At 41.1% G+C, this 22,217-nt stretch overlaps 2 protein-coding genes and 1 long non-coding RNA gene across 4 annotated transcripts in view; 2 read left to right on the top strand and 1 right to left on the bottom strand.

Moving 5' to 3' along the window:
* LOC123957552 overlaps positions 1 to 12,570 on the top strand; it is a 25,894-nt gene extending 13,324 nt beyond the window's left edge. Inside the window, exons 2-3 of the long non-coding RNA XR_006821822.1 lie at positions 11,491 to 11,661; positions 12,391 to 12,570. This is a non-coding gene — a long non-coding RNA (uncharacterized LOC123957552). The remainder of the gene's footprint in view (positions 1 to 11,490; positions 11,662 to 12,390) is intronic.
* The window catches only part of hid1a (HID1 domain containing a), a 61,783-nt gene continuing 44,228 nt past the window's right edge, over positions 4,663 to 22,217 (bottom strand). Inside the window, exons 1-19 of one of the 2 annotated variants that reach the window (XM_046030367.1) lie at positions 13,386 to 15,278; positions 12,626 to 12,775; positions 11,486 to 11,656; positions 10,964 to 11,080; positions 10,009 to 10,115; positions 9,770 to 9,886; positions 8,957 to 9,164; positions 8,806 to 8,862; positions 8,574 to 8,714; positions 8,049 to 8,139; positions 7,797 to 7,948; positions 7,613 to 7,691; positions 7,290 to 7,454; positions 6,948 to 7,175; positions 6,126 to 6,277; positions 5,959 to 6,045; positions 5,756 to 5,847; positions 5,480 to 5,638; positions 4,663 to 5,392 (exon numbers count right to left, since the gene is read on the bottom strand). In XM_046030367.1, the coding sequence (XP_045886323.1) occupies positions 5,329 to 5,392; positions 5,480 to 5,638; positions 5,756 to 5,847; positions 5,959 to 6,045; positions 6,126 to 6,277; positions 6,948 to 7,175; positions 7,290 to 7,454; positions 7,613 to 7,691; positions 7,797 to 7,948; positions 8,049 to 8,139; positions 8,574 to 8,714; positions 8,806 to 8,862; positions 8,957 to 9,164; positions 9,770 to 9,886; positions 10,009 to 10,115; positions 10,964 to 11,080; positions 11,486 to 11,656; positions 12,626 to 12,775; positions 13,386 to 13,451 (2,403 nt within the window). In that variant the 5' untranslated portion in view covers positions 13,452 to 15,278 and the 3' untranslated portion in view covers positions 4,663 to 5,328. Of the gene's footprint in view, positions 5,393 to 5,479; positions 5,639 to 5,755; positions 5,848 to 5,958; positions 6,046 to 6,125; positions 6,278 to 6,947; positions 7,176 to 7,289; positions 7,455 to 7,612; positions 7,692 to 7,796; positions 7,949 to 8,048; positions 8,140 to 8,573; positions 8,715 to 8,805; positions 8,863 to 8,956; positions 9,165 to 9,769; positions 9,887 to 10,008; positions 10,116 to 10,963; positions 11,081 to 11,485; positions 11,657 to 12,625; positions 12,776 to 13,385; positions 15,279 to 22,217 lie in introns of those variants that run through there. The other variant, XM_046030375.1, reaches the window with a different exon arrangement.
* On the top strand, positions 14,312 to 21,974 carry LOC123957549 (protein FAM104A). Its single transcript, XM_046030422.1, has 3 exons — positions 14,312 to 14,878; positions 15,131 to 15,248; positions 19,856 to 21,974. Exons 1-3 carry the CDS (start codon positions 14,862 to 14,864, stop codon positions 20,081 to 20,083), a joined length of 363 nt encoding a protein of 120 aa, XP_045886378.1. The 5' UTR covers positions 14,312 to 14,861; the 3' UTR covers positions 20,084 to 21,974.

The raw sequence follows: 22,217 nt of genomic DNA, 5'->3' as shown, positions 1-22,217 counted from the left end.
TATATATATACACACACACACATACATACATACATACATACATACATACATACATACATACATACAAACATACATACTCGCACGCACACAGTATAGGCCTAGTTTATATTGAACTAACTTCATTCCACAGTAGCATAGTATAAAGACTAAAAACCTGTGTGCATGCGAGAGTGAGAGCTAAATCAGACACACAGAAACTCTCCTACTTAGTGCCATATCATTGCAGCTAAATGTATTTCCTCATGCAACAAACAGAGAACCACTGTTGTTTGTATAAAGTTATAGAGAGAGAGAGAGAGAGAGAGAGAGAAAACACTTCTCCTAGATGGAAATAGAACTGGTACAGATCAGAGAGCAGCTAGACCAACAGCAGCCTACCTCTCCTACTGTCAATGACTTCCAGGCCAAGAAAGAACTGGACAGTGTCAACTCACAGCTGAGAGAGTTTCAACAAGAACTAACTCGTCACAGCTGGATCATCTCAGTGAGGAGGTGATGGAACTTAGGAAGGACAGAGACAACTGCAGAACTGAGTTGGCTACTCTGAGAGAAGAGCTACAGGACAGGGACAGGTTCAGTCTACAAGCTAGACTGAACTCCACACAACCCCCTATGCCCGCCTCTCAGATCCAGACCACATCCAGCCAAACTCCCACTACACCTGCTGAAAGACAACACAGCCCTTCCCTCGAGGACTCCCCACCTCTCACGCAGCCTGGTGCAGACTCTATCCCCCCCCCCCCCCCCCCCCCCCCCACCCCCCCCCCCCCCCCCCCCCCTGTACCAACCAGCTGCCTCCATACAAACACCCCAAGCCAAGACGCCAGTCACAACCCTGCACCTGTCCAAGGCCTGGCCTCTAGCCAGCCTCCAGCTAGGAGCTCCAGACCTGTAACCACCACCACAGCTCCACATCCAGACCTGAGAGCTGAGTCTGAACAAACACACACAGGCAGAAGGGCTGACATTATCCTCCTCATGGACTCTAACGGGAAGTTCCTGGATGAAAAGACCTTATTCCCAAGGCACAGAAGAGAGAAGATCTGGTGCCCCAACACCAGGAGAGCCCTGGAGCTATTAACAGTGCCTGAGCTAGGCTCGCCTAGCCACATCATCATCCATACAGGCACCAACGACTTAAGGTCCCAGCAGGACAGACTGGCAGACTCTCTGAGGAGAGTCACTGAGCAAGCCTCCACCAATTTCCCTACCAGCAAGATAGTCATATCCACGCTGCTGCACAGGAGAGACTTCCACCCCCACACTATTCACAGAGTGAATATCAGCCTCTCCAGGGACTGTGCCCTCAAACCCAACGTGTTCTTGGTCCACCACCCGACCCTGCACCTGAACTGCCTGTATGATAACATACACCTACACAGAAATGCAGTCCCCACCCTTGCTAGGACCCCGAAGGATGTTGCTCTTGGAAGGAGCCCTACTACCACTCCAAGGGGTAACCACACAACGCAGACCCCACGCAGACCTCCAGGACCTCCTAGACCTCCAAGACCATCCAGACCTCCACCATACATCCACCCCCGACCGTCAGAGAGGACGGCCAGGCCACCAAACCCACAGCCAAACAACAAAACCCAGAAGGATGAATTGGCGAAACCAAGATGGAAATACTTGGATTAATCACTTTAGTGAATTATATAGTAATATTACAAAAAATGATGATCAGTACAAGATATTCACGAAATGGAAAACTCTGGAGGCGGTGATAAAAAACAACCAAAACCCTCTGGATTACCCTGTAACAAGAATTAACAGAAGTCATCCAGTGCCTGAAAGGAATTAAGGCTTGTGGTATTGATGGAATCCTCAACGAAATGATCAAATACTCAGGCCATAAAATCAGATTGGCTATACTAAAACTATTCAATACTATTCTAGCAACTGGAACTTTTCCAGACATCTGGAACAAAGGTTTAATAACCCCAATTCATAAATCCGGAGATAAATATGACCCAAATAACTACAGAGGAATATGTGTATCCAGTAACCTGGGAAAAATATTCTGCAACATCATTAATAAACGACTTACCACAATATTCTGCAACATCATTAATAAACGACTTACCACAATATTCTGCATAAATGCCAATTTGTTTTTTTGCCAAATTGCCGCACAACGGACCATATATTTACCCTCCAGACTCTAATTGATCAAGAATTAAACATTAAGAAAAGAAAGGTATATGCCTGTTTTGTTGACTTCCAAAAAGCCTTTGATTCCATCTGGCACGAGGGCCTTTTCTATAGGCTACTTGAAAGTGGCATTGGAGGGAAAACATATGATTTGATTAAGAACATGTATACAAAAAGTGAATGTGCCATAAAGATTGGAAACAAACAAACAGCGTTCTTCTCCCAGGGCCAGAGAGTTGCAGGGATTGCAGCGATGCAATCTCAGTCCAATTCTCTTCAATCTATATATCAATGAATTAGCAAACCAATTAGAGAGTTCCACGGCACCTGGCCTCCTCCTGAACGACACAGAGATCAGAGGTCTGCTGTATGCAGATGACTTAGTGTTGCTCTCACCTACTAAAGAAGGTTTGCAGCAGCACCTTAATCTCCTGCAGAGATTCTGTCAGACCTGGGCCCTGACAGTAAACACAGCAAAGACTAAGATAATGATCTTTCAGAAACAATACAGAAATCAGGTTACACACAATTTCTATTTAGACACCACTAAATTACAACACACAAAAAACTACACTTACCTCGGCCTCAATATTACATACACAGGAAACCTCAACATGGCTGTGAAAGATCTGAGGGACAAAGCAAGGAGAGCTTTCTATGCAATAAAAAGAAAAATTAAAATATATATTCCAATTGAAATCTGGCTTAAAATTTTCCAATTTGTACTAGAACCAATAATTCTTTATGGTAGCGAAATCTGGGGGCCAAAACTTAATAATGAATTTGACAAATGGGACAAAACAATAGAATCATAGAATCTTTCCATACTGAGTTCTGAAAGAGCATCCTGCAGGTGCAGAGAAAAACACCAAATAACCTGTGCAGATCAGAGCTCGGCCAATACCCCCTCCTACTAAAAATACAGAAAAGATCACTTAAATTTTACAATCACTTAAAATCAGTTAACCCCCAGACATATCATCACAAAGCCCTAACATACCAGGAGCTGAAACCAGAGAAGAGTCCCCTCAGCCAGCTGGTCCTGAGGCTCTCTGCAGTAACAAGTCCCCAACAGTCTCAACAGCAATACCAACACAAGCAAACCAAACCAAATTATCAGCAAGCAGAAAGAAAAATACATTGAATACTGGAAAGAAACGACCAAAACACAAAGTAAATTACAATGTTATCTGACCCTGAAAAGAAAATTCACACTGGCAAATTACCTGAGTACAATAAAATGTCCCAAACTAAGAAAAATGTTGACAACATACAGACTGAGTGAACACAGTCTGGCCATAGAAAAGGGTCGCCACAGACAGAGATGGCTACCACAAGAGGAGAGACTCTGCTCCCAGTGTGACAGGGGACAGGTAGAGACAGAGCTGCACTTTCTAACCTCATTCCCCAAATATAAAACACTAAGACAAAAACACTTTGCAAACATTTCCCAAATATACCCCGAATTCGAATTCATATCAGACACACAGAAACTCCGCTATTTACTGGGAGAAATGCCCAAATGTGAAATAATTGCTGCAAAATATGTCTCCTCATGCCATGAAGTGAGGACAACCAGTGGAACCTCATACTGATAAATAATTGTACAGATTTTCAAAATATTATTATTTTGATCATTTGATATTTTAGTAATTGTTTTGTTTTTAGATTTGACACAGATTTTTTTTTATTATTATTTTTTAATCAATTAATTATTTTTTACATTTTCTTTGTCTATTAATATATACACACACACACGTTACCGTTTCATTTATTTTTTGCTATTGTTATATTTTTATATTTTTTTATTTTTTAACACACACACACACACTTACTGTTTTATTTATTTATTTTATTTTTAATATTTTTTTTAACATACACACACGCTTACCATTTTATTTATTTAATTTTTAAGATATATATATATATATTTTTAAACACAAACATGCTTACTGTTTTATTTATTTTAACACACAGACACACACGCTTTTTTAGTTATTTTATTTTAAATATTTCTTGTTTTTTTTTTTTTTTTTTTTTTTTTTTTTACACAAACACACATACGCTTTGATTACTTTACGCTTTAAAAACATGTTTAATGAAATGTATGGGGTTGACTGTTCTTATGTTGTATGTATGCTGCTTTGGCAATATTGTTGTTACACATTCATGCCAATAAAGCTAATTTGAATTGTTTTTTTTAAGGGTGAACAAGTGTCCGCTGGTTTTGAATTGTGGTAGTGTAAAAGTGCTCCATAAAAGTCAAACCTTTAGCTGATGGATTACTAGACAGGGACATAGTACCATCTAGTGATCATGATGTAAAGCTTTCACTTTACACAGCATGTTGTGGCCAAGCTGCATGCAGAGGGTCGGACAAAGCAAAGACCTTACAATAGCTGTGCAGTTCATACGGATGACTACTAAGTGACCACATGGTTCACAAAAAAGTGTATGGTGACTCTGCCAACAGTGAGAACAGTGTTCAGTAACCTGACCAACACCAAATTCACATATGCATATCAATATATATTTTCAGGATAATTTAAGGAAAATACAATTTTCAACATCAAGCATTGTAAGCATAGCCAGCCAGATCACTAAAGAGTAAACCTGGCTGTATACATAAAATACATACAATCTGTATTATTGTCTCCAAAATCCTGTAGAGTTATATTGTCACATAAACTACAACCATGATAACAAACAACTCATTAAAGAGTGCAAGTACACTTTAAAGCAATGGCAAGTACGACAAGTAACGTGAAACACCAATACTGTGCCGTCCAAGATATGTTACAACAAGCCTCTGCTGGAAAGCACCATATCTTCTATAACAAGTCTGACTTTCACTTCTATGCTGTCAAGAAAAGAGCCTCAGCCTTGAAGAAACGCTCCAGTCATCTCAGTACAGACATTCTATGGTCTTGAGGTCTAAAGAAATGTACAAACACAGTTGTTTATGGACAATATTTATAATTCAATTACCTCCCTTTATCCGAGAGGTAGCTCCACCTCACCCGTCTTAACGACTCTCCTACCCAAGTCCTTCATGTACGCATTTTGATGATGATATAGAGGCATGTTAAACACAGTGACATTTACTGGGAAACCAGCATATACTGATGGGGAGAGGAAACCTGGAGTTGAACAGTCCCATTTTCAGTTTTCTGTCTACATCCTCTGAATCTCAAAAAGGCGGACATCGGTGTCATACCAGATGGGAGGGTCGACATTGCTAGAAAAACAGAATAAGACTGTTAGCTTTTGGTTGGTGTGGAAAGACGCCTTTTTGCATAATGCTCAGCGCTTACGGCTGACTCACCGCAAATAGACGACACCCCACATGTAGGTGCGAAACCACATGGCAGTGCCTGCGTTGGCCTGATACTTTCTGATAAGGATAGGGTGAGGGACTGGCAGCAGGCCCACTAATGTGCCATGCTGGAGAAACTTCAGGATCTCTGATTCATCTGTCAGACCCCTGCAGTGAAACACATGAGCAGAAATGAAAAAGTTTTTTTGTAATATTTCGAAAGAATCTCTGCAAATATGTGACTTTTACATGCCGGCCGAAAAAGGAACAGAAGTGTTTACGTACTTGTCGATGCAGATCTTCTCCACCTGGGGAACTAGCACTTGTAGAAGTCGCATGATAGTCTGCAGGGGTAGTTTACACTTCCAGGAGAGGACCTGGGACAAATAAATGGTAAATCTAAATCACTTACACATTCTGCATAAAAATTTGTTAAAAAAATGTTTTAAAAACTGAAGGTGAGGCAGAGGGTAAAAGAAGTTACTGACCCATTCTGGTGTGGGAGCCCAAAATGATGTTGACGACGCAGTTGACAAACGTCTTCTCTCCATTTCTGCTTCAGTGTAGAAAACATCCTGATAATGTGAAGACATAGATTTACTAACATGCATTATGCTTATTTTTAACAGGTGCACACAAACACGCACACACTTACTTCATTGTCTCTGCCTGAGTTTGACTCCGTGTCACTTGTCCCGGCGACTGCACTTTGATCTGAGTGGACAGTTTGTGGGGAGTCTGTCTTTGCAAGTGACACCATGGTGCCATCCTCTGATACCTGGGACTTCTCAGTCAGTTTATCAATGCCTGCAGGAAACCATGTATCACAGGAACTAATCACTGGATCAAGCATAAATCTGCTAATATTCCATATTTTTCTTAGTGTCAGCAAATCCCATGAGACCAAAACCAGGGATGACTTGATCCTGAGTATTGTTTGAGAATCCACAACCTAATATAGCTGAATCTTCTGTGCCATATAGGTAATTTTTTGTTGCTGCTGTAAATAGGTGCTAGAGCAACAAATCCATGGCTGAAAATAGTCCCAAACTATTTATTGAGTATTTTGTTTAATAGTAGTTTGAGTAACCGTTAGGTTGGTTATGGTCTACAAATACAAAGATGTAGAATATCACATTATCACACACAGCCTTCAAAATGACATGTTACAAAATGGTCCTTTTTGAGAAACGGACCCACTGGTTCACTTCACCTTTGTCAACACATCCTATATTCCAAAATTACTGATTAAAAATTCAATATCTTTATTAAGAAAGAGTCCACCCTCTGAATTAGACAACCACAGTTTTCTTCAGGTTCTCTTAATGTACTGTATGCTGACTTGTAAGCTTGTGTACAGGACAGGACTCTATCCCACAGTCTAGAGATAGTACTCATTGTATAAAATGTGAAACATACAGTAAGTTGACCACTGAGCTGAGTTCAGTCAATAACATCCATACAGCAGATAACGTACCTGGAATAGCAACCAGACTGGTCTTCAGTGTACCGGGCTCTGCTGGCACAGCAGGGTGAGAGCCCTCCATGGATACAGTCTCCTGGGAGCTTGTGCGGGAAATGACATCTGGAGACTTCCTCTTCCTCTGCAAAGCCTTCTGGATGGAAGCAGGATCAGAGGGCATGTTGGCCAACTGGTGGAACACGTTACGTTTGCGGATGATGGCGTACACCAGGTTGCAGTTTCCTGGAGGGCAGATTTACTGTATGAGCAGATGTATACCACAAAGTTCCTTGATCATGACAACAGCACTAAAAAGGGAAAGCTTTTAAAATCCACACATGGTCAGAATTCTCTTACCATCAAACTGGTACTGGATAATATTGTTGAAAGCCTCCAGAAGGAAGAATACAAGATGATGGTTCTGGACTGCTGAGAACAGGAACCAGCTGGTGGAGAAGGCCTCTAGCAGGTGGAGCAGTTTATTGGCTGCCACCATGGACAGGCTCTTCAAATAGGGAGACACTGCAGAAGAGGAAGACATGTTAAGAAGATGGTAGTGTAATTAAATTAAGATTGATTAAATTACATCTATTTCTTATGAGATGTTACAACTTTTAAGTAGTTGATGGTGAAAATATAAATCTGTACATTGCCAGACAGATGGCGCCAGTGCAACTCACCATTTACAACAATAGTGAGTAGGCAGTCAAACAGAGGCTGGAGACGCTGGTGGCCTGTGGTGATAATCTTGTGGAACACCTACAAAACAAACACAGCGACAGCTGTGAGCATTAACTACACTTTAAGTTGGCAGCAATAAAGCACTCAAACATTTCAGATGATGTAATGGAGTAGACATCTCACCACTATAAGCAGGTCAGCATGGGTCCCCGTGAAGACTGGGATGTCCATAGGCACATGGACGGAGTAGGGCTTATTCAAGCGCACGCCAAAGTTTCTCTCCCCGCTCAGCAGCAGCAAAATGAACACACCAATGTGCATGAGTCCAACACGGGCTGCAGCCAGGGATAAAACACATCAGAAGTGAATAAACATATACGCTAAGTAGAGGCTTTTTGGGCGCAAGGAAACTGGTAACACTGGGAAGAGACTCACACTGGTCAGCTCTGGCATCATTCAGGTAGTAGAGTATAGGAACCAGAATATCCAGCACATCACTGCTCTTCAGGACAAAAAACAGGAACTTCTGCCATGGGAACACAAAGGGCATTTTGTTGAATAAAGGCACAGGCTCTTAAAGGCTAAGTATGGACCCTATTTCCACATGTTTTTGTGTGTATGTGACTAATTGGTACAACATATTTTTTCTTTTTTTTAAATTGGTCAAGTATTGAGCCTGCACACTGCAGTCGGCAGCCGCGAGACAGGGCTGCAACATGATCCGTGTGGGCAATTACGCCCCCCATCAAACTATGTCCACTAAAGTGCTTGTTTTTGCTACTGACAGGCTCAGATTGTTATTATAAGTGTCTGACAGCTGCAGCAAGCTCGCTCAATACTGGACCAATCTCAAAAAATGTTGTCCTAATTAGTCACATAGACACAAAAACATGGTGAAATAGGGTCCAGGTTGCAATATACCAAACTAACTTTAATGCCATTGTAGTTTTTTATTCCAACCTTATTGAAGTCGCAAAGCTTCCAGAAAAGGACCAATAGCTCTTGGTGGAACTGAATCTTCTTGGTGGAGTTAGGCAGGTAAGTCTGAGTCAAAGGGTTGGTCAGCAGACGAGCTAGGCCCTTCAATACAAAGTCAAAGTCCTGCCAATGGAGAAACAGAATGTTGTGCTTTAGGCATCTTTACAGGGAAGATAGATCTTCATATTTTTTATAGAAATGATAATCGGCATACCTCCTCTCTGTGAATCCTTGACAAATAATTCACAAACAGGTTTTCAGGGCCTGTAGACTGCACAACGATAAAGAGATTTATTTGAATGACATTACACACATGTCATATACTCATTGGATTGATGATCTTTCGGGATGGTCTTGTGTTGTACCTCTTGTTCCTCCATGCTGGAAGGTGAGGCGGGGCGCTGGGGAACCCCTCCGTCATGCTCTAGCGTCACGATAAGGATCTGTACAGCCTGCTCCACCAGCTGCTCCCGGTAGTCAGAGAAGAGCAGGTGGTTGTACGGGATGCCATAGCCCACTGGATCATAGGCGCTCACCACGTTCAGCAGAGAGGTAAACAGAGGCAGAGCATGTCTAGAGAGAAAGACATGAAAACCGGGTTAGGTAATCAGGTGCATCTGTGTGCAGAATTTACCCTTTGAGTCTCTAGCTGTCATCACATGTAAATTCGATTGAAAATTATAATATACAGTTTTATTAGTTAATTTTAGTTTTCTACTTTAGTCGAAACAGAAATTATATAGTGAAGTCTACAAGAGAAATGAAAATGCATGTGTGCATAATATTTGCATAAATATAAAAACTAAATTCTTGACTTTGGAAGTAGTAGTTTGACAAAAAAAAGTCTTAAAAAAAAGACCAAAAACCTGAGCTCAAAGTCCACTTACAAGCTTTTATTTTGGAAATGTCAAGCCGTCTCTATGACAACTGAGCAAACTCCACTTGTGAGAAGGCCATGAGAGGCTGTTGAAAGCTCTGAAAAAAGACCTTGTCAGTGGACCATGAACCAGATTTCTCTAACGTGGCTAAATTATGCTTAGAGGTAGTATGTGTACTCACGTCATAAACTTATTGTAACTTAATTGTAATTTTAAAAGACTGGTGAAAATTCACTTGGATGGATGCACATCATCACATTTTTCTATACATTTGTGGATGTGTCTACATTTGCCCATTACCTATTTTCAGTGGAGCAGAAGAATGTCACCCAAGGGTTGAGGACATTGTTGTCCGAGGAAGGAGGCAAGTACATGGCCTCAGAAAAGCAGGTGAGTAACAGTCTCAGCAACTCTGTCCTGAAGAGGATCATGCGAAAAAGCACGGAGGTGGATAGGGGGGAAAAAGTCAGTCCCACGTAAAAATGAGAGAGTAAAGACTGTGATACAGATGTTTCTGAGCACACAGCCGGCCGACTCACCTATTCAGGTCATGGATGTAGTTGAGAGGGGGGGACTGTGCAAAGCCCACCCCTGCCTCCCAGATGTATTCACAGCTGTCTATAGAGTGCATGCTCTCTACAGAGTCCTGGAAGTGGTCACAAAAAACTTTCATAAATCATGGTATTCCATTCAAAGAGCAGGATTAACATACATTTTAGGTTGTTTGCTGCATTCTGAGCGTTTTCTGATCTGCCTGAAGAATAGGAAAACATCACGTTGATAGTACAGCAACTATTATTAGGTTTTGATTAAGATTAGGCAAATGACACCTCAGGTAAGGTTATGGAAAAATTGCTACCATGGTTAAATGGAAACTAAGAAAGGGGATGCCGGTGTCAAAGGCTTTGTCCAAAACCACAGCCTTGCACAACCTTACATTTCTCCTTATTTACACATTTCTTCCTGCTTAGGAGTATCAGTAAACATAGTTTGTTTTAAAAAACAAACCAGTGCTGTAATTTTTCTGAAAAGGACATAACACTTTCCTAACCTTCCCTTAACGGCTGTATTTTGAGCACATTTTCCACGATGCAGTTATTTTCCATGTTGCAGTTTAGGGAGGAAATAATAGTAGAAATGGTGATGGTGAAATGATAAGAACTGGCTACGACAGTATTTCAGGGAAGTTAATACCCCCAAAGAGCATTCACTGTAAGCTGCAAAGTTCTGCCGTGCAACATTCCTTTCCTGCTCATGAGGGACAAGGAATTCTTCTTGGTCAGACTGGCAGTGTTTCATTAAGCATGATCTCCTCCTATGTTCTCTCTTCAGAGAAACTTGCGTGACAAAGACGTGGGGCAGTTCAACCAGGAAGAAGGAAACAGTGTAACCTTCAAAACAGATCACGTTAACCATTTTCCAGCTATTTCCGTGATGTGTCAGAAGTAACTAATTTTGCTGGATAGTGATGAAATGACAAACTTGCTCACTCACGGGGCCTCTCTTATGGCTGTGCACGGTAAAGTCAGGGCAGAAGAGCAGGTCAGCGATAGCCAGGAGCAGTGACTCAGCCAATGGTCGAGCGCCGTCATCATCATCCAGCTCATCTGTCTGGAAGGGATGGACAAATGTGTGAAGCTAGATCCAGATGATGACCATTATTCTCTACCATTCATTGAATGGCTTTATGTAAATGGTAAAATAGAAAAAAGTTCATGGTTTGTAAGAAATGGTTGAGAGTACAGCTGAAATTACCTTGCAGTGTATGGAAGGAGGAAACCAATGTAACTGATATACTAAGTATGTGGGATTTGTACTCATGATAAAAACATACATAACCCCAATAATTTTATTATACTTATTCTTAGAGCCCTGATGAGAAAATTGTATTTTTGTAACCAAATCGATCATATTTTAATTATCAAACAACAACATCTTGTCTTCAAATGTGCAAATGACAGTGACACTGTCTGATAAAAAGTGTCAAGAGTGATTAAAAGATCTGTCTTCACTCACCCCAGCCCGCCCAGCACCAGGCACCGTTGACCAGAAGAATCCTCTCCAGTCCTGGTCCTCGAAGATGTACGGAAGGATGCGAGTCAGGATGCGAGTGCAGTTCAGGATCACCTGCTTCTCCCTCTCTGTGGGGCAACCAGACTCTGCACCCTGCACCAGTTTCTCCACGGCCTGAGGTGACAAAAAACGGGATCAGGAGTTACACGAGAGCGAGTATGTGGGTTATGGACACAGCTACTGAGCCAGGCACACTTTTTGATAATTTTACTTCATACGGAAAAGCTTAATATAGTTTTTTTTAATTCAATTTTAATAATACAATTTGGGTTTTTTTTCTTGCTGTTAGTGCTTAGTCAGTTAATGAGGCATTACCCAGTCAACCAGCATAGTACCATAAGAAACATCTTAGTTTCTTGTTCCATTCAAAATCCCAGCAACATCAAATTCTTGGTAAATACAAATGATTTGATGGGCTGCTCTGCTCGGCAGTGAGGAAAAACCTTTGAGCTTACACTTAATATATACATAATATGTCTCTTTTACTGTGCCATCAATTGGATGGATAATGATGAATGAACAGTTTCAACAACAAAATGCAACATCTCATACACTATTAAAGTTAACATTAAAGTCTGTGTATACTTAATATAATTTGCAATTGGAAGTACACTAGATATGTACAGTTTGTACATATTTTGACTGTGAGATGGGGACATATGTAGTTCTTTTGGACATTTAACAACAAAATGATTTGATGATCTACATTTACTCCAACAGTATGCTGCAGCCTGTGTCTAAAATAGGCAGAAACCCCTTTGAATCAGCTCAGCTTCAAGGGCTCTCGTCTCCTCCTCTTTATTTAATTAGGCTGTAAGTACCCAGTATGTCTGTTTTGTTTCTGATAGGCAGCTTCAAACGGAAGCTGGGACAGAGAGACGGGAAGCAAAGGGAAAGGAAGGGGAGTTGGCTATTTTATTCCCACATCTGAGAGCATGAGGCAGTGCCTTGCTGACAGACTGTGCCAAGCTCTAACAAACAACATTATTCCATGATGTAGCCACAACGCAAGGGACGGCCCCATGCAATCTCATCTCATAAACAGGTTTGCATAACACAGATGCATGAACAGTTCATACATACCTTATAGCAGAGGGTTGCTAAATTTGAGGGGGACTCCTCTCGAACAGCTCTTATCTCTGCAGCTGGCACCAGTGCAAAAACATCCTGGACTGTGGTGGTGGCATCTGCCCAGAACTGGTCCCAGAATGCATCGTCTGTGGCTTCCACTGGCTGTAGAAAATATGTTTACATATAAGTCCCCATATATCTGAGCCAAATGGAGCATTTTATGTTTGTGAGAGTTGAAATACAATAGCCTGATTGATCTTGCAGTGCATTAAAATATATTTTCATCATAATACTTACACAGCAGAGCTTATCCAAGGCCTACCTAGCTAACGGCAAAGTAAACACAACCTCTATTCAAGCAAGAGTGAGGGAGCATTATCTGGCACACTGATCTAAGCACAGTCCACCTGCCGCATCTGCAAACGTGGTCATTTCCAGACCTACGTCATCACCTTTGATTTAACTACGCCACCGTTCATCTTCTCAAAACTAAACATGTACAGCCTTAATTAAGGTTCGTGGTAATCTGCATCGCAAATTCGACCATCATGTCAGGCGTGCAGTCTTTGTACAACAACCCTATATAAACATTTTGATTATGTAAAATAGGCCTAAATGAATGCAACAACATGCAACACAAAAATGTTTGTCTTCTGCTCCCACATTAAACGCTTTTCTCATCTCCTCGGTGATGTTCTCCGGTGCGCACATCGGCACAGTATCTCCCCTTTAAATCCTTTGATGAGCTGTATGGAAGCACAAATAGGCCTACCTGTGTTTTGGTTGTCAGCTGAATCACTGCTTTCCTGAAGTTCAGTTTTGAGTCGGTGCTGCCCATTGTGATTATTTCCCTTTATAATAACAGGACCGCTGCTGCTGAGAATCCCTGTTAATCTCAACCCCTTCCTTCGCTTGAGTCATTGGCGGAGGCGTTTTTTTACTCTATTGGCTGGCTGGAAATACTGCGCTACAGGGTGTCACTTCCGGGTTGTGAAGATGTCAACCACTTAGTCGGATTGAATGTTTTGTTTACAGCATTTCAACTGTTATATATAAGCCTATATTCACACACAAAAACTCTAATGTCCTTAGGCTGGAAATTGTTCAATATTATAGCCTAAATAGCTATAAATTGGTTATATGATGAGATGGGCTGCAGCTCACTGTCTGTTAAATAGTAGATGATTTTTATTGAAGACACAGTTCGGTATTATTCGGTCTTATTTAACGGATCTGGTTCAACCCCTAAAACAGTAGGGCTGCATGCAGTTTTATTGTAAACAGCGACATATTTATGGGAGGGGGGTAATATCAGACCATAAACCAATATTTGCCGATTGGATACCAATTGCATTTTTATAGCAGAAACAAATTAATCTCACGGGGTTTATCTAACTTCAATGAATCAATAATAACAGCTTTCTTTCACTGCACTCATAGAATGTGCGCCAGTGTTATTTTATGCTGCCTTTGAGTGCTCGTAAGCTTCTACTTTCATTTCGAAATTAGCTTGTCTATCTAACAAACGTGTAATCTAATAAAACCTGTCATATAGTTCACGTTGTCAGTTGCCTCCTTTGCCATCCTGACTACCGCGCTCACTACACTTTACATCTGTGATGCCACTGAAAACTGTACTCTGATTCTCCAACTAGCTCTTGACAGCACCATGACTGGTCTTCGCGCAGCCGCAGTACCATGTAAACACAACTGCCGCGGTTGGCTGTGGTGATAGCTGTTCCTGTTATAGCTGGCTAGCTAGATTGAACTAAAGGAGCTGTAATATTTCTCGGGCTCTGGCATTGAGTTTGTTATCATAGAAACAAAGCGATTTTTCTGCAATATGTGCTGTGGTTAGCTATTTAACAACATCAGCTAAGAAGGTTAGCTAGCGTTAGACTGTCTTGTTAACTAAAGTAACGTTAGCTAGCTTAACGCTAGCTCGTTAACGCCCGGTCTTTATACAATTTAATAGCCAATCATCTAAAGTTTAACGTTATATGTAGTTAATTATATCCGAATCGTTTTTTAGTGTTGCCTAAATGGCTCAGAGTATCACCAATATTCAACATAATCAGCTAGCAAGGCGAGGTTAGTTTGCTAACTCAGGTGATATCCGTTAGGCCATCGACTGACGGGAAACAAGCTAACTTACGCTAACAAGTCGATAACGTCAACCACCCGGGTCCTCCAGTCTGTTCCGAACAAATTCAAAGGAAACTCTTCGAGATTTATTTAGTGCCATCATATGTTGACTGAAAACAGGTGAGCGAGGCCTACAATAATTTATGTAACGTGAACTGATTAAATGTTACTTGAAACAAGTGTAGTAACGCCACTGTGGCCTTCAATACCACCACTGACAGCAGCCATTTAAACAATGTCGGTCACTCGTGTATGCTAACAAATGATCGGGGTTCACACATGCGAGCAGCAGTTGTTCGTGCGTGGGTGACAGCAACGATATAGTGTGTGGTTTAAATGTCTGTGTCACGTATATTCATTTCATCCAAACAGGAAACGGCAGCGCAGTGGTGGTGATGAGGAGAGTGGCCACCTGGTGCCCCAAGCCAAAAGGCAGAGCAGAGCTCATCCGCTGTCTCCTGAACCAGGCCGGGATGCCTGGGACTCTGAGGTACAAATACCTGTCAAGGGAAACGTCTTTACACTGAAGAAACTGTAACAGATGCTAGGCTAACAATTGTCCTTGACTAACTTTTAACTAGCAATAGTTTGTAGATGTTAGGTGGATACCTGCAGTTTGGTTCACTTTGTCTAAACCAAAAACAAGAGACATAAGGAAAATATTAATTGTTGCCTAAGTAGTTGTAGCGCTTTCCTGTTCAGACATAGTTTTCACACTTAAAATCTAGTGACATACCGAAAGCCATGGGGCGGCATTATCTCAGTCTGTGAGGACGTAGCTTGGGAACCGGTGGGTCGCCGGCACGAACCATTCTCGAAGGTGCTCCTGAGCAGAGAGGGGGTTGTAGCCAATTCTGTGGTCTGGTCGCTGCCACACCGACCACTGGTCGCTACCACAGTCGCTCTCCTTTCTGTTCCTTGTCACACAAACTGTGGCTGTATTAAAATAAGGTCAGTTTCAAGTTTTTATACAGTCTATGGTTCCAAAGTAGACCTAAAGTGACCTTAGATCATTTAAATTATCTCAACTGGCAGATGATACAATTTTTTTGTCTAATAGAGAGGAATGGATCAAAGCAATTTTCTACTGTATCAGGCTTAAGAATGAACTTGAACAAATCTGTTTATTGTTTACATTAAAAACATAAACAGACTTAAATGAGCATACTTTCCTAATAAACTACCTTACGCTGCGCACCGCATGACTGTCAGGATGGCTGCACTTCTCCACCATCAGCCACTATCGTGCTCACAGTTTTGAACAAACAGGTTAAGGCCGCGACCAGCGAACATGAAACTAGAATTAGACTCTGTATTGACTGCTGCTTATTTGTTTAGCATTATTGGCTTTTTGATGCATCCTCCAATTAGTACAGCGCTACATATGATAACATGCTTGCTATTGTGTGCCGGCGGCCATCAGTGCGTAAAATAATAACACTTAAATATTATACCTATCATAAAGGGCAAAATTGCGTCTCTCCTTGAGCAATAGGCTTTGGTGGCATTTTTCACGCTATTGAAACTCAAACTTTGTTGCAATATCGCAGACATCAGGGGCAAGTAGTGGACTGCTGTGTGTGTGTTTGTGGGTGTGGGCATGAGATGAGGCTCCACACTGCTGCCACACTGGTCAGTGGTCGCTGCCACACTGACCACTGGTTGCAGTTGGTTATATCTACTGTAATACATCTTTATCATAATTCTTTGTTAAAATATTATGGATTATACCTACTCTTATTGTTGCACTATATATTGCAATTTGTGTGGTTATACCTACAGTAATAGCCTACACCTATCTATCTTTAGTCCTTGCCTATAACAAGGCCTGTGTTATTATAGTGTGTGTGTACATCTTTCTATATCACAATACTTTGTAAAATATACTCTTATATCTTATTAATGCACTGTAGGCGTACAGTATATTGCAGTTTGTGTGGTTGTAGCCAATCTACAGTAGGCTAATACATCTATCTAGATCACAATACTTTGATAAATATAGCCTACAATATTATCGATTATGCCTATATTCTTATTGGTGCACTGTATATTGCAGTTTGTGTGGTTAACCTGCAGTAATAAATCTCTCTATCTTTGGTTCTTGCCTACAAGAAGAAGACCAGTGTGAAGGAAAGTGTGGTGACCACTTGTTGGCTAGACTGATTTTAACAATAAGAATATAGTTAATCAAAAATTAGTAGGCTATATTTAACAAAGTATTATGATCTAGATATATTTGTTACTGTAGAAAGGCTATAACCACACAAACCGCAATATATAGTGCAACAATAAGAGTAGGCATAATCGATAACATAGTATATTTAACAAAGAATTATGATAAAGATGTATTACATAGTAGATACAACCAACTGCAACCAGTGGTCAGTGTGGCAGCGACCACTATCTTTAGCGCCCCTAGTGGCAGCGATCACACCGACCAGTGTGGCAGCAGTGGTCTGTGTGGCAGTGAGGAGTGGTCTGTGTGGCAGCAACCCAAGACTGTGGAGCCTCATCTCATGCCCTCTCTCGCCAAATTAAAAGATTAAGTCTGGTTCACCATGTCTTCTTCATACTTTGGTGTTTTTGAATTGAATAAAGGCAACCATGCGAATAAAATACTATCTATTCATTTCCAGGCCATTTTGTCAACTTAGTTAGCCATTTAACTTTGGAAAGTATTGTTTAAGGTTTCAAAACTTAAAACCTCCAGATCTCAATTTTTTATGTTGCATAGGGTATCTTTCCCTAAATGACGTTTGTTCCTCCAAATGAAATTAAATAAGATCTTATCTAATTCTTTGTATATTTCAGTAGGCATTTCCAGTGATAAGGATACATAGATATGGATATTCCCTCAGTATTAGATAGTAGAACTCTACCAGTCAGTGAAAGATGCCTCATCCACCACATGTTGAACCTTTTTACATTATTTGTTTAATCATAGGGCTGAAGTTTAGGTTATTGCAGAGTTTTTCATTCTTATCACACCCAGGTATGTAACTGGGTTCTTCACAGGGATACCATTAACTTCTGATAGTTCACATTCCTTAAGTGGTAGCCTAATAAACAGATTTGTTCAAGTTCATTCTTAAGCCTGATACAGTAGAAAATTCCTCAACACATCTAATTGCTTTGATCCATTCCTCTCTATTAGACAAAAAAATTGTATTATCTGCCAGTTGAGATAATTTAAATGATCTAAGGTCACTTTAGGTCTACTTTGGAACCATAGACTGTATAAAAACTTGAAACTGACCTTTTTTAATACAGCCACAGTTTGTGTGACAAGGAACAGAAAGGAGCCTTCCCTTAGAGACTGGTAGCAACCAGTGGTCGGTGTGGCAGCCAGGCAGCAAGGCAGTAACTAGTGGTTCGTGGGGCAGCAAGGCAGTGACCAATGGTCGGTGTGGCAGCAACCAGACCACATATTTGGCTACAACCCCTGCTGCCTGAGCAAGGCCCTGAACCCCCAATTGCTCCCCAGGCGCCGTACAATGGCAGCCCACTGCTCCTAATTAGGATGGGTTAAATTCAATTTTATTTATATAGCGCCAAATCACAACAACAGTTATCTCACAGCGCTTTTCATAAAAGAGCAGGTCTAGACCGTACTCTGTGATGCTATTTACAGAAGCCCAACAGTTCCCACCAAGAGCAAGCACTAGGCGACAGAGGCAAGGAAAAACTTCCTTTTAAGAGGCAGAAACCTCGAGCAAACCATGGCTCAGGGTGGGCGGCCATCTGGAGGGAGAGAGAGAGAGAGAGAGAGAGAGAGAGAGAGAGAGAGAGAGAGAGAGAGAGAGAGAGAGAGAGAGAGAGAGAGAGAGAGAGAGAGAGAGACTACATAATATACACACACAGCTGTACAGACAGTAAAGGTGATGTTGCTATAGACTAAATGAAAAATGGTACAGATATGTATAGTAGAGTTAATGATGATAATCGTAATGTTAATGATTATAATAACAAGAGGACTAGTAACAATAGTTGTTGTAGCAGAGGGTGTCGAGCAGGAACACGGGGGCAGCAGGTGACTCACAGCCACAGATCCAGACTCCACAGCTCCAGAGCCAGAAACACCTGCAGGAAGTGATAGGAGGAGAGAGGAGAGGGACGAGAAAGCACAAGACTACCGGAAAGGGGAGAAGTTGTGTTAGTAACATGCAATAATGGGATGAGGTTGCATACAGAGGGAGAGAAGGTAGAGGAGAGAGGAGCTCAGTGCATCATAGGAAATCCCCCGGCAGTCTAGGCCTATAGCAGCATAACTAAGGGATGGTTCAGGACTCACCTGAGCCAGCCCTAACTATAAGCTTTATCAAAGAGGAAAGTCTTAAGCCTACTCTTAAATGTGGAGATGGTGTCTGCCTCCTAAATGCAGAGAACACAAGTCCCCTTCCCCCTCCTTTTTAAAGAATTCCTCCTCGGGAATCAATAAAATACTCTTGATTCTGATGTAACGCAATTATATAGCGCTTTATCATTGAAACTCAAAGCTCCTTAGAGTGAAGTGGGGAGGAAACAATAAATCCCATGTACAACATACACTCTTTTAACATAAACATTTGAACATAAAACAACTAACAAATGTGAAAGTTGTCAGAGGATGTCGCTATCTTTCACATGTTGGATCTCCAGTACCTTCGGTACCTAGCAAAATGAATACCAACATGTCTTCAGAATTTTAGTATCGACTTGATTCGGAAGTATTGGTTCTCATGACATCCCTATAGTTAGGAGATCGCTTTCATTCCAGGTTTCACTATCAACAGATGGATTTAATAGTGGATTAGATTTTGAATTGATGCCCAAAATACTATCTATATTGCAAAATCCTGTGGTTGGTCTGCTTTGCACCACAAACAAACCAGCATAAACAACTAATCAAGAAGGGAAAAAGCACCAGTTTGTTTGAACTGTACCAGACCAGTTAGGTGTGGAAGCACCCTTAGTTTGCCTATGTCATTTCGTTTGACAAAACATTAAATTGAAAGCCACTTTAGTCAATGAAGGTGATGTGCATGTTATTGTGGAAGCGCTGGATGTAGAGGTTCATGTTAGGCTAGCCCTCTGCTAACATTGACATCTGCATTTCAGTCATCCAACAGTGAGAGCAGCAGCAGCAGCAGCATCAGCAGCCCAGAACACTCTGCTGGGAGCTGTAGCAGTCAGTGTGCTACGGGCCCCTGCAGTCCACTCGGCTCTAGTGACTCCTCAGAACTGGCTGGCCCTACAGACCTGGTGTCCTACCTGCAGATCAACCGCATCCTGAGGCAGGCCCACTTCCAGAGCCTGCAGTGCCGTGGTCACCTCAGAGACACATGATGACCTGTCAGCCTCGAGGCATGTCAGATCATCACATGCTGATTCACTTCACTCAGCTCTTCCCACCCATTTCCAGTTACTGTGGTATCACACAGATCTACATATCTGTGAATGGAAACCAGGTCCTGGCCAGGTATCTGGAGGGGGTTCATCATTCAAATAAATCAAAATGATAATCAATTTAGCAATAATAACTGTGTGATCAACTTAAACATTTTTTGTGATCCACTTGATTTCTGACCAGTCTGGTTTACATGCTGCTCTCAGAGCCATATTGTGACTGATGATGATGAATCCCTGTGTTTTGTCTTAAATGTTGTATGAAAACAGTGCTACTGTAGCTGCAGAAATGGCACCAATCACAATTTTAGGCCGGTCAGTTTGACCTGTTTAGTCTCCTAGTTGGGTACTTGGGCTGTATGCTGAATCTGTTGTCTGTGTAAGTACATGGACCAGTCTCAGGGAGGATTTGCACTTGTCTTGGACTGCTCATTTGCTTTCATATTCAGACGGGGACCTGTAGAAGCCATGGGTGTTAACTTAGCAAAGGAAGTTATGTTTTCTGTCCTTTAGTTGGTAGAGTATTTAAAAAATCTTTTCAATAGATTTAAGTTAAATGTAGTGGAGGGTCGGGCCATGGATTTGGTTTTTGTGCGGATTACAATTTTTTTTTTTTTTTTCTCATCACAGCAAGACAGGGAATTTTGAGCACTTTTGCTATTTTTCCATCAACTACTGCATGTACTTGGGTTTACATTGATCTCATATTTAATTACTAGTCCGGTGAGTTTATTGTTCCTGGTGCAGAAGAAACATAGATGATTATTAAAATATTGTGCATCCATGGCAGTGCTATGCAAAGGTGTTGCTTTCTAGCTATTATTTTTATGTTTTATTTTCTCCTGATCTTGTAATTGACTAATTATTTCATGATCCTATATGACATCCCTTGGTGATCTTGACACAACCCATCGTGTCTTGTCATGATCATTAAATAATTATGCTGGAGATTGTGACATGGGAATAATCCTCTATAATTAGCAGCATTGCCACATCAGAATTCAACACCGTTATTATAAACTGATGCAACTACAACCAAAGGAAGAGTCCATTTAGTATCACTATGCTAGTCCTCTTTAGAGAGTGACGGCACCTGTGGTTATTTAACAATGAACACAAAGTAATAACCGTCGATTATAGATCAGACTAGTTAAGGAGTTACGGTTATTTTTGTTTTCTTGTGATCGTGGAAAAATATGGTGGTCATAACATGACGAGCTTCTCATGACCACAAAGAGAAACCAAAACAAAAGTTACACCCATGCACTCTACAACCTTTCATACTCTTAGACTTTCTCAGTCTTTTATTTTATAGAGGGACTGTTTATGTGGCATTTGAGCATGTAGGAAAACATAGTTATTTCTGTCTATAGGGGGGCTACAATACAGCCTTTAGGAACAAAAAGACATTCCCCAGGCTTTGTGTGCAACATTACTGGAGCCACTAAAATGCTGTTTTTAAATGGCAGACCAGCCTTTCTGCCTGTGCACTACCATTTTATGGTTGCAACACATGTGTCCCTGTGCACTGAACTTCCAGGTACAAGCACTGACCGTAAGGCTGTGCGTCTCCTTTTCATGAAGCAGGATCGGTTTCATTCTTGAGCCCTCATCCCAGCAGTCAGCTCAGCTGTGTATTTTTTTAAAACAATTTTTTTTTCAAGTTGGTGTGTCAGAAACAAAAGCATTTTGAAGACGTGGTTTATTTTATTTTTCAATTATATATTTTTTCTATTTAGTAATGCACATGACATTAACCTTAGCCATTGACTCTTTTTCATGTAAATACCCCTTCATTTAAAAAATAAAATAATGTTTTTGAACAAAGGCATTCCTTTCTACATTCATTTTTATTCTTTGTTCGTTGGGAAGTGACAGCAGAGTAAAGATTTAAAAATCTATATAATAAATCCCTCACATGGCGATGCTGGGATGATCTACATCTATTCATACTGGTCTAATATGAGGAAATTAGCTTTGCATGCTATGTGCAAACAGGAATCCCCTCCATCCCCACATCCTCCCCTTTTTCCCTCCAAATGGCCAGTAATGAATGACTCCCCATGCATCGAAA

Source organism: Micropterus dolomieu, linkage group LG02 (genome assembly GCF_021292245.1).
Source record: "Micropterus dolomieu isolate WLL.071019.BEF.003 ecotype Adirondacks linkage group LG02, ASM2129224v1, whole genome shotgun sequence".
Lineage (NCBI taxonomy): Eukaryota > Metazoa > Chordata > Actinopteri > Centrarchiformes > Centrarchidae > Micropterus > Micropterus dolomieu.
The sequence above is the reverse complement of the archived record's forward strand: the minus strand, read 5'-3'. Positions and strand labels throughout refer to the sequence as shown.